The following is a 12,764-nucleotide window of genomic DNA, read 5'->3' as shown; positions in this document are numbered from 1 at the left end:
CTATAATTTGCAGCCGGGCGCGGTGGCTCAAGCCTGTAATCCCAGCACTTTGGGAGGCTGAGACGGGTGGATCACGAGGTCAGGAGATCGAGACCATCCTGGCTAACACGGTGAAACCCCGTCTCTAATAAAAAATACAAAAAAATAGCCGGGCGAGGTGGCGGGCGCCTGTAGTCCCAGCTACTCGGGAGGCTGAGGCAGGAGAATGGCGTGAACCTGGGAGGCGGAGCTTGCAGTGAGCTGAGATCCAGCCACTGCACTCCAGCCTGGGCAACAGAGCGAGACTCCGTTTCAAAAAAAAAAAAAGAATAATTTGCTAATATTTTATTTAGGATTTCTACAACCACTCATAAGTAAGATTCATCTATGATTTTATTTGTTTGTACTGTTCTTATCAGGTCTTCTTATCAGTCTCATAAGATAACTGGGTTTTTCTTTTGTCTATCTTACCTTTCTTCTTTCCTTCTTTTCTTCCCTCTAGTTCTTTAATTCTATTTTATTAAGCAATTACATACTGGTTGAGTTGGTAAGACCCACTTGTAAAATGGTCTCAGTCTAATATTTTTGGTTGGAGGAGAGGAGAGAGGGAAAACCTCTATGATTTCAAATTATTTAATGGTTATTGGTTTATTCAGGTTTTGTATTTCTATTTGAGTTGATTGAGGTAGTTTATATTCTTCCAGAAAACCATCCAGTTCATCTCTATTTTCAAAATTATTGATGGACATTTATTTATAGTATTCTTTTATGAATCACTATGGTATCTATACTTATGTTTCTATTTTCATTCATTTGATTTTGTTTTAGAGATAGGGTCTCACTCTGTCGCCCAGGCTGAAGTACAATGGTGCAATCATAGCTCACTGCAGCCTCTAACTCCTGGGGTGAAGGAATTCTCCTACCTCAGCCTCTCAAATAGCTGAGACTACAGGCACATGCCATCATACCTTGCTGATTTTTAAATTTTTTGTGGAGACAGGCACCTTGCTATGTTGTCCAGGTTGGTCTTGAAGTCCTGGGCTCAAGCAATCCTCCTGTCTCAGCCATCCAAAGCAATGGGATTATAGGTGCGAGCAACTGCACCAAGCCTCATTTGGTTTGTCTTTTTTTCCCTGATCATACTCTTCTTTTTTTTTTTTTTTTTTTTTTTTGTGACAGAGTCTCGCTCTGTTGCTAGGCTGGAGTGCAGTGGCACGATCTCAGCTCACTGCAATCTCCGTCTCTGGGTTTCAAGCAATTCTCCTGCCTCAACTTCCCAAGTAGCTGAGACTACAGGTGCGCACCACCACGCCCAGCTAATTTTTTGTATTTTTAGTAGAGACAGGGTTTCACCATGTTGGCCAGGATGGTCTTGATCTCCTGACCTCGTGATCCACCTGCCTCAGCCTCCCAAAGTGCTGGGATTACAGGCGTGAGCCACCATGCCTGGCCCATATTCTTTTTTTTTTTTTGAGATGGAGTCTCCCTTTGTCACCCAGGCTGGAGTGCAGTGGCGCGACCTTGGCTCACTGCAACCTCCACCTCCTGGGTTCAAGCAATTCTCCTGCCTCAGTCCCCTGAGTAGCTGGGATTACAGGCACATGCCACCAGGCCCAGCTAATTTTTTGTATTTTTAGTAGAGATGGGGTTTCACCATGTTAGTCAGGATGGTCTCGATCTCCTGGTCTCACCTTGGGATCCACCCACCTTGGCCTACCAAAGTGCTGGGATTACAGGTGTGAGCCACCGCACCCACTGGCCCATATTCTTGGAAGTCCAACACTTTACTAGTGTTTATTTTATTTTATTTTATTTATTTATTTTTGAGACACAGTCTTTCTTGCTCTGTCACCTACGCTGGAGTGCAGTGGCGCAATCTCAGCTCACTACAACCTCTGTCTCCTGGGTTCAAGAAATTCTCCTGCCTCAGCCTTCTGAATAGCTGGGATTACAGGCACGCGCTCCCACGCCCGGCTAATTTTTCTATTTTTATTAGAGACGGGGTTTCACCATGTTGGTCAGGCCAGTCTCGAACTCCTGACCTCGTGATCTGTCCACCTCAGCCTCCCAAAGTGCTGGGATTACAGGTGTGAGCCACCATGCCCAGCCACTAGTGTTTACAAATAATAAACTTTCAAAATCCTTGAAAACTCTTCTTCCTGTTTTGGTTATTCTAACTTTGCTTATTTTGTTCTTAACTTTATTATTTCCTTCTTTCTACTTTTCTTAAGTCTACATGCTCTGATATTCTAGCTTCTAGAACTAATAGCTTAACTCATTTTCAATATTTATAAAATCAGTACATTTAAGGCTAAAGTTATTCAACATATCATGTTAAATGCATTTTGCATTTTTCAAAAATATTCTTGACTCTTCTTGTGTATTTCTTCTTCCACATCAACTATACAGCAATTACTATTCTGTGTTTTTCAAAAATATTCTTGACTCTTGTGCATTTCTTCTTCCAGATAAACTATACACCAATTACTAAGCTGAATTTCAGTAACTTTTCATTGTGAGTTGGAATGGAACTACATAAGGATTACAGATTAATCTAGAGATAACCTGGATTTTTACAATATTCAAATCTTCCCACTCAGAAATGAGACTTTTCATTTATTCAAGTCTCTTATCCTTCATTAAAGTGTTACAATTTTATTTACATTGGCTTATTCATATTTATTTTACATTAAAGATGTAAATCACTTGAGGTCAGTAGTTCAAGACCAGGCTGGCCAACATGGTGAAACCCCATCTGTACTAAAAATACAAAAATTAGCCAGGCGTGGTGGTGGCCACCTGTAATCCCAGCTACTCGATAGGCTGAATTTGTAGTGAGCTGAGATCCACTCTAGCCTGGGTGACAGAGTGAGACTCTGTCTCAAAAAAAAAAAAAAAAAAAAAGACTTTCATTTCTCATGTTTAATTTTTTAATTTAATTATACATGTGAATTATGACAAGTATCTTTCTCTCCAATCATACCACATATCTTTTTGTCTTTGCAATGGTTAGGACCTACACAACAGAACAGCAAGTGACAAAAGCTATTCTGATCTTCCTGACTCTAACGTGAAGGCCTGTGCTATTTCACTGTTGGTTCTTGATAAGTGGGCTTTATTTATTCCCCCCCTTTTATTCATGCATTCATTCATTCATTTAAAAAAATTATTTACTGCCTATCATGTGTTAGACATTATTCTAGGCACTAGAGATACAGGAGACTGGGTCCTTGCTCTCAAGGAGCTGATATTCTAGTGGTTCCTGCTGTAGTTTCTAAGCTCCAGTATCTCTTTTGATTCTAATAATTATCTTCGAGTTTAAACACATACACTTCAATCTATGACCTCTCCCCGCATCAATAATTAATCAGTATCTATAAAATTCCTGTCACTCTTCCTTCTTCCTTGCATCCCAACCCTGAAAAGACTTCTATGATGTTTTTATTTTTCTCCTTCTGCCCAAACTTCCTAAGTATATTAGAGATATTTTTGTGGCATCCACATTATTTCAAGCATATTTAGGCTGCTCTTAGGTGTTACCATTGTGTAAGTCACTGCTCGATTTCTTCTGTGAACTTCCCTTTCCATCAATAAAGAGGTCTGTCTTGGTAATGATGAATGGGCAGGAAGTTTACAGGCTTGCTCCCCTTTACTTTATGTAGTCAATGTCACATAGAGGGTATCTGAATGCCATCAAAAGTATTTTTTTAGTATCTGTATTAGAGAAAACAGAATTCTGGCTGGGGACAAAGACTCATGCCTATAATCCCAGCACTTTAGGAGGCCAAGTCAAGAAGATCGTTTAATTTAAGCCCAGGAGTTTGAGACCAGCCTGGGCAACATGGCAAATCCCTGCCTCTACAAAAAATACAAAAAACTAGCTGGGTGTGTGGTGCATGCCTGTAATCCCAGCTACTCAGGAGGCTGAAGTGAGAGGATCACCTGAGTCCAGGAGGTCAAGGCTGCAGGATGCTGTGATTGCACCATGAGATTCTAGTCTGGAGAGCAGTGAGAGCCTGTCTCAAAAAAAAAAAAAAAAAAAGAAAATTAGAATTCTTACTAAGAAAATTTGACCATTTTGACAGCTCAGGGTCAAATGCAGGTCTTCTTCCAAAAATGCTTTCTAAAAAAAATTAAAAGATGTGTGACATTTTCACAAGTAACTGCCACACATTATGGTTTTGAAAACAATTCCAGACATTTAACAGAACACTAATAGTTAAGCAATTTGGCCAGGCGCAGTGGCTCGCACCTGTAATCCCAGCACTTTGGGAGGCCGAGGCTGTTGGATCACCTAAGGTCAGAAGTTTGAGACCAATCTGGCCAACATGGTGAAACCTTGTCTCTACTAAAAGTACAAAAATTACCCAGGCGTGATGGCGCATGCCTGTAATCCCAGCTACTCAGGAGGCTGAGGCAGGAGAATTGATTGCACCTGGGAGGCAGAGGTTGCAGTGAGCTGAGATCACGCCACTGCATTCCAGCCTGGGTGGCAGAGTGAGACTCGGTCTCAAAAAAAAAAAAAAAAAAAAAAAAAAAACCGTTAAGCAATTTGAATTTCTTGACGCTATTTAGGCAATTAAATATATAAAATATCTCTACATTTGATATAAATCATAAATATAAAATATCTCGACATTTGATATAAGATCACAAATATGATATATTTAGGAATAAAAAGAGAAAATTTTCCAATGACTTCCAAAGTCTGTAAGATTCTCCAAGGTCTGGTCTCTTTCTCCTTCAAACTCTTCTTCCACTCTCTTGCTCTCTCAAACTCAACTACACAGGCCTTCATTTTGTTCTTTAAACTTACCCATGTCTTTACAATTGCTCTACTTAGAGCTTCAATGTCATTCAGATCTCAGTTCAAATGTCAATTCTTCCTAGAGACCTTTCCTGACCACCATATTTAATGTTGTTATTACCCTCTCTCTCCATCATTCTCTATCACATTATCCTATTTCTTCATAGACGTTATCACTATTTCTAACTATCCTACTTGTTTCATTTATCACCTGCCTCCCTGACTAAAATACATGTTCTTTGAGACCAGAAACCTCTCTCTTGTTGGCCACTATATTCGTACTTGCCAAGAGAGTCAATAAACATTTGTTAGATAAATGAAGAAACACATAAAACTTTAGTTAGCATCATTACACTGTAGATAGCAGAATTTTCCTGTTATTTTAATATCAGTATCTGGCAAATATAAATTATCAGGAGTGATCTGTTATTATATACATATAATTCTTTAACTATATTTAGAGTTAATACTGTTTTTTTCCCTTCAGGTATAACAAAGATTCTGAAAAAACTCTAGGACTTAAATCAAGGGGTTTTCTTTCTTCCAGGAAAATATAATTTCATAACCACCTAACAACTATAAAGACTACTAAAAAGCTTAGGAGTTCATTTTCAGTTGTGGAGACTTGAAAACATCACTATGAAATAAAAACTGAAACAAATCTTTGAGATTATAACAAAAATTATAAAATGAAATTAGTAACTTTTCTAATGCTGAGATTCTCCACAAAGTTATACAAACTCTTATCTTTCCAAAGAAAATCTGAATCCATTAGTGTGTTTTATTTCCTAAGCAGAATATGCAACATAGATTGAAAGAAAGTCAACAATGGTTTAAAAAAAATACTTAAATGATAAATAAATGATAGGCTCAAGTTAAAATTACATTAGAGGGTTCATTTTCATTCTCTTCTAAGGATATGAATTTACGTTTTATGAAGGTGAAGCCTTAGTGTGAAATGTACATTTTCTTTTTTTCTCTCTTTTTTTTTTTTTTGAGACAGAGTCTCACTCTCTTGTCCAGGCTAGAGCACAGTGGCACGATCTTGGCTCACTGCAAGCTCTGCCTCCTGGGTTCACGCCATTTTCCTGCCTCAGTCTCCCCAGCAGCTGGGACTACAGGCACCCGCCACCATGCCCAGCTAATTTTTTGTGTTTTTAGTAGAGACAGGGTTTCACCATGTTAGCCAGGATGGTCTTGATCTCCTGACCTTGTGATCCGCCAGCCTTGGCCTCCCAAAGTGCTACGATTACAGGCGTGAGCCACTGCGCCTGGCCGAAACGTACATTTTCATTGTGCTTTACCATATGTAAATAAGTAAACATACCTGTTCTGATTTAAGTACATTGAGTTCTTTCTGAAGTTTATCATTTTCACTTGGTTGAGCTGCTCTAAGTGATGATTCCTTTGTTACAGATGGTAAGTGATCCAAAATCAACTGTTCTTGCTTACTTTCTTTTCCAGTAGTCATATTTTCAAAAGAAACTTTATCTTCCACCATTATTTTTGATTCTTCACCAAAACTTTTATTTACTTTAGAAACTGATCCTTCAGCATCCCTGCTTGTCATAGTCACAACTCCATCTGATAAGGAGCTTACTTGAGTATCACATGACTGTACATTTTCTGCCCTGTTGTGGTTAATAATGATTTCTAGCTCTCTACATCTCAATAAAACTTGTTCTTTCTCTTGCTTTAAAGATTTAACTTCTTCATTTAGAAAACTAATCTCACCATGTTTCTGTTTCAATTGTTCAGAAAGATCAGCTAGTCTCTGTGACAGCTCTAATTTCTCTCGCTTGGTTACCTCAAGTTTTTCCATGAGTTCTGTTGTATCCTTCTCAACAACCTCACCCATTTCCAATGTTTCTGCTACAAAAGTTTTGTCTTCATCAAAGACAGAACTTTTCGTTTTCACTGTAGTTGGATTTATTCTTTGCAAATGAAGCTCTTCATTAAGTGCTTTAAGCTTACTTTTATACTCTAATTCCTGTTTATTTTTACTGTCTTCTAAATCATCTTTTACTTTGAGAAGGCAAGCATATTCCTCTTGTAACTCTTGATAGTTAACTTCAAAGTTTTTTTCCGCAAATGAAAAAGTGTTCCTTTGCTTTTCAATCTCTTCATTTAGCTGAATACATTGCTGTTTGAGGTCCTCATTTTCCTCTGTAAGTATTTCTATTTCTTTTTCCCAGACAGAGTCTTTGGATTTGGACTTAATGGAGTCCATGAAAATCAATCTTTCTTCTTGGTTATCCGGAGTATGTATTTTCAACATGTCTTCAAGAGCTTTCTTTTCATCTTTAAGAATGCTATTCTCTGCTTCAAGTTGTGTGAATTTTTCTTGAAGATCATTCTCTTTTTCCTTCATCTGTTTTTCTAATAGTTCTGTTTTAAGTTGTAATTCTTGAACTTCTTGTTCAAGTGTACCCTTTTCCTTTTCTTCTTGTCTGAGTATTTCAATTTCTTTTTGAAGTTCATTGATTTGAAGAGTCATTTCTTCTGACTTTGAATTTACAAGAGACTGCTGTAAATCTTTTAGCTTCGAAATTTCCAAAATTAATTGATTCTGCTTAGTTATCAAATTGTCTTTTTCAAACTGCATGGTTTCTATCTTTTGACTCATTTCATTCTGTAAACCATCTATCTGCTGTTTGTAGTGAATGCCTAAATTATCTTTAAGTTTTTCAATATTTATTCGATGTTCAATTTCTAAATCTTCCTTCAGTTTGGAAAGTTCTTCTTCATGACTAAATAGAAGCTGTGTTCTCAGCCTCTCTAATTCAGCTTCTTGTGATTCAGCCATTCTGTCTAACACAGCATTCTTTTCTTTTTCTAACATTTCAAGTTTTATCTTATAATTTGTAACTTCTGCTTCATGTTTTAATTCTAGTTCCTTTCGGGATTCAGATGCAGAAACAATCTCAGCTTTCAAATCTTCCACTGTACTAAGGGACTTTTGTGCTTCATTCAGTTTACTTTCTTGTTCAGCTATTGTCTGTCTAGCTCTCTGAATTTGTTCCCTTGAAAAGCTCAATTCTTCAAAAAGGTCTTCAAGCTGTCTCTGCAGAGCACACTTTTCATCTAAAATTACTCCCAGTTCTTCCTTGAGTTTTTCCTTTTGAGAGTTAGTATCTTGCAATTTTATATTCAGTTCATTTATTGCCACATTCATTAACTTTATCTGATCTTCATTAACTGTAATATTTGGATATGACCTTAAAGCATTCTCCATTTCTCCCTTATGCCGTGTTTTAAGTTCCTCCATCTGTGACACGTGTTGTCTTATTAATTCTTGTTTCATTTGCACTATCTGCTGCCCATACATCTCATCCAGCTCTGCTCGGAGTTGTTCTAACTTTCTTTGTGTTTCTTGTTCCATTCGTTGTACTATATCAGTTTCGAACTGGCTGTCTTTATGATTTCTCTTCTGAAGTTCTTCGACTGTCCCCATTAACTGTTTTATTTCTTCAGAAGATTGTCTTTCTTTTTGCTTAGAATTAGTCAGCTCTAATTTCATATTTTTTATTTCTTGGTTCTTTTGCACAACCTGTTCTTGTAATTCTCCTAGTAATTTATCAGCAACTGTTAATTTATCCTTTAGCTCAAGAGTTTTCTTTTCTTCTTCTATTATTTTTGTGTTTAATTCTTCAATGATTGTCTCCTTTTCCTGTATTTCTTCTTTATTTGAGTTTTCTACTTTTTTATCTTGTTCCTTTAGGGAAAAAAATAAAAATGTAAGATGGCATTTTTAGCTTCTGGCAAATTATACCGCTTCATCTCATTACCAAAAGATTGATAGAAGTTTCCTTTTTAAAAAATTCTACAAAAAGTAAATGTTGGTCCTGCCCCTCAATTTTTTCCACAATAATGAGACCTAGAACTCATGTACCCAACACTACTTGTGAGCAAACACTACAGTAGTTATGGCCTTCTTAGAAGAAATTTCTCTTAACATTTCTGTGATTAAAAGTTTTAGTTTAAAAACCCAGTCTGATTTTAGATGTCTCCAAACTGTTATATTCTCATTTTTCTTAATAACTGATCAACATTCTAAATATTTAGTATTCTCTATAGCTAAAGTACTGCATATACTCTAAACACATTCAGAAAGATAAAAACAAATCAAAGTTCCTCACATGTATTCTGGTGACTTCAATGTGTGTCATGGGCAAGGGCTATGGAAAAGAAAAACAACAAAAACAGATTCCTAATGTTCTGTCTTAACTTCAGTCCTGGGCTCTTAAGTCAGTCAGAAATTTAGAGATATGCAATGCTTAAAAGGTTGAACCTCAAGTGACATCTAAGACAACTATACCATTTATGGCATATCAACTTGGTCCTAAACTTTTGGTTTAAACAGAATTTTGAAAGCAAAGCAGATACTCTCCCCCAGTTCTTATTTGGGATTCTATTCTGGAACGGAGACAAGGCTAAGCGCAGACACAGGCCAAGGCATATCTGTTATCGTGATTACTTCAGCATGACAAAGTCAAGCAGAGGCCCTCGGTCAAAGTTTTGCTTCAGTAACTTAGTTGCTTCTGTAAGTAACAGAGGGCTATAGTCTCAAAAACAAATAAATACATGAAATCTACAGAATGGATCAGAACATAAGTAGGTAAGTAAAATTATTTTAAGGAGACAGGAGTCCCAGGCAAACAGGACTCAAAGGTGCCTTGAATGAATGTATTAACTTATCTAAAGAAGAAACGTCAAGGCTGAGAAAAAGAAAAGCCTCAGAGGGAAATGTTGGCAGTGCCCATTCAAATACAGCCTTTGAGAATTCTGGTCGCTCTAGAAAAAACATTACCTAACGTAGAAAGAAACGTCAGGGCTTGTAGCAAACAGCATTTAAGAATTCCCATCTATAGGCATGATCATTCCTACTGTGAGAGAGATAGATCAGGTTATCTCAGCCTAATGCCCCTGAACATGTGATTCCTTTAAAACCTTTTGATGTCATGTTCACTAACTAACTTCATAACTATTATTTGACTTTTAAAATTCATCTGCCCATGGAAATAATATAAAAATCCAATGAACTTGAAATATTTAGGTCCCTGTGATAATGATTTCTCATTGTAAATTAATAATCTTATTCAAGCTTTAAACATTAGCCTCATGGTGAAACCCCATCTCTACTAAAAATACAAAAATTAGCCGAGTGTGAGGGTGGGCAACTGTGATCCCAGCTACTCAGGAGGCTAAGGCAGGAGAATCACAGGAACCTGGAGGACAGAGGTTGCAGTGAGCTGAGATCTCACCATTGGACTCCAGCCTGTGAGACAGAGCGAGACTCTGTCTCAAAACAAACAAAAAAAATTAGTCTCGTGAACTTGGAAAATCTGAGTTCACTTCTGAGGTAGCTCGTCTCAGTTGACAGGGGGAAAAAAAAAAATCAGACTTCTGAACCTACAAGTTGAAGGCCAGATTCTGTACTATACAAATTAACCAAGGCAATGAATGTTATCCTGTGCAGCCTCTTGGGCAAAATTCTATCAGCTTTTGTCTTAGTATCACATATCCCATCCAATATTACCATGTTATTACCAAGTCCTGAGCCTTCTTACTTCAAACTCTGCACTACAACAGGATATTAGTAAATCAGTTTAATCTCCTTGAATCCCAGTGTTTCATCCGTACAACAAAGATAATATTATTTCCTCTATCTCACAGAATATGCTAAAATAAAATATCATCTATTAAGGCATTTTATTCTTACTGCACTATTAATATATACAAGTATAATATATTTACATACTAGAAAGATATCTATAACACATTTGGAGCCTATGAGAAAGTAAAATCGGTTCATGGTGGTCAATTCCAGTTAAACTGTTAAATAAGTAACTAAGTTTGAAAAATGTTAATGTTATAAAATCTAACTTTTCTGTTTCCTGATTTCGGTAAGGGAGGGGGGTCTTCATAAAACAGTATCATTTAATTCAAAATTGTCCAACACCTGATATAATAACAACCAACAATAATTCTTCATTCAACCATTAAACAACACAAACTTATGGTTTATTTTTCTTAGTGTCACTCATTTCAAAGTACATGGTTTTAAACCACTTATATTTTGTGGTCTTAAAAAAAAAAAAAAAAAGCCTTGTGGTTGAATACACTATCTTTTGGAAATACACCTGAGATGGTGGGGAATAATATGCTATGGCACGATAGGAAGTTTGCAGGATTAGGACAATGAGAATGAGCTTTTGATCATCGACACAGTTGTGTAAGGAAGGGGTCCCCCCAACCTCCAGGCTGCGGACCCAGTACCGGTTGGGGCCTGTTAAGGACGGGGCTCCACAGCAGGAGGTAAGCGAGCAGTAAGCTCGCCTCTGTCAGATCAGCTGCAGCATTAGATTCTCATAGGAGCTCAAACCTTATTGTGAACTGTCCATGTGAAGGATCTAGGTTGCAAGCTCCTTATACGAATCTAACTAATGCCTGATGTCATCCCCAAACCATTCCTCCCCCAAGTCTGTGGAAAAAGTGTCTTCCATGAAACTGGTCCTTGGTGCCAAAAAGGTTGGGGACCACTGGTCTAGGGAACAAAGACCATTTCATTTCTGACCCTAATGCCTTAGCTGACCCTAATGCCTCAGCTGCCAATAGAACTATTACTCGGGGGGATTCATTTTCTTAAGAATAAAAATTTTAAAAATATGTATATAGTGAAAAACAGATTGATAAAAGTATTCTTGTTACATTCAAATAAACAAAGGTTATTCCCCCTACAAAAATGAATTACTTGAATTTTAGATAATCTCAATTTATATGGCCCACAGAGTAAATATAATACAATCCAATCTCCAGGCTCTTCTCACCGAGCCCTAGATTATCCTTCTACTCTTACCTCCTGGAAAGATTAACCTTCAAAGACTACTGTTTCTAGATAAATTACACCATTTTTTGATCCTTACTGATTTTTAACATGTTTCATCCTAAGTCTTTATGCCTACTCCACACTCTGTCTAAAATGTTCTCCCCATTTCTATCAGTTGAGATCCTTAATTTATCCACTTGTTTACGAAGTAAGTATTGAGTAGCTACTATGTTCTATGCATTAGACCAACTGCTGGGGAAACAAAATACAATTAAAAAGGGGGTGTTCCAACTTACAAACTTAACTGAAATAGAAACTCCTCCACTAAAGCCTACCCTGAATCTCTTCCCTCATGAAGCCAGACCTATTCAGAACTTTCAAAGCACTTTTGGCCCACATTTATCCTGGTTTTGTGGTGTCCTTTGTACATGCCATACATAGCTCTCCTACTAATCTATGAGTTCCAGTGAAGAAAAGGGCACACTTTAAGCCTCACTGTATTTCTTTCAAGGGCCTGCTACAAAAATAGGTGTTCTGTAAACACTTACCTAATTACTTTTAAATTACCTTATAGTTGTAAAGCACGTATTTTTCATAATATCATTGTCACCAATTTGTACACTCCCTATTATTTAAAAGCAGTCTCTGGAGTCAGACAACCTAGATTTGAAATCTGGCTCTATCAACTTATTACCTGTGTATACCAGAGCAATTTACCTCATCTTGCTTTGTCTTGGTGTCCTCATTTAGAAAATAGGAGTGATAATGGTACTTCTATTGCACAGGCCTACGGTGATGATTCAATGAGTTAATATGTGTAAGATGCTTTGAATACTGTGTATTACACAGTAAGCACTTAATAAATGCTAATTACTACTATTATTATTATCCAAACAATATTCTTGTCTTGGTAATTTCTCAACATCTTGCAGAAGAACCTCCTAAGTTTATAAAAAGTATTATATTGCATGTACAATCCATCCTCATTCTTTGCAGATTCCATATTTGTGAGTTCTTGCAAAAATTTATTTGTAACACCCAAATCAATGCTCATGGTGCTTTCAGTCATTTGTAGGTGTGCACAGAGTGACAAAAAATTTGAGTTACTGGACATACACTTTTAGCTGAGGTCAAACAAGGTGACCACAC

General features: G+C 37.1%; 1 protein-coding gene across 16 annotated transcripts in view; it reads right to left on the bottom strand.

The window, feature by feature from the left end:
- The window catches only part of AKAP9 (A-kinase anchoring protein 9), a 172,210-nt gene that overhangs the window by 103,788 nt on the left and 55,658 nt on the right, over positions 1-12,764 (bottom strand). For all 16 annotated transcript variants that reach the window (XM_003896346.5, XM_021936074.2, XM_021936076.2 and 13 more), the window contains one exon: positions 6,114-8,501. In XM_003896346.5, coding sequence (XP_003896395.5) covers positions 6,114-8,501 — 2,388 coding nt within the window. The remainder of the gene's footprint in view (positions 1-6,113; positions 8,502-12,764) is intronic.

This window comes from Papio anubis, chromosome 4, assembly GCF_008728515.1.
Source record: "Papio anubis isolate 15944 chromosome 4, Panubis1.0, whole genome shotgun sequence".
Lineage (NCBI taxonomy): Eukaryota > Metazoa > Chordata > Mammalia > Primates > Cercopithecidae > Papio > Papio anubis.
This window is presented reverse-complemented; position numbering and strand designations above follow the sequence as displayed.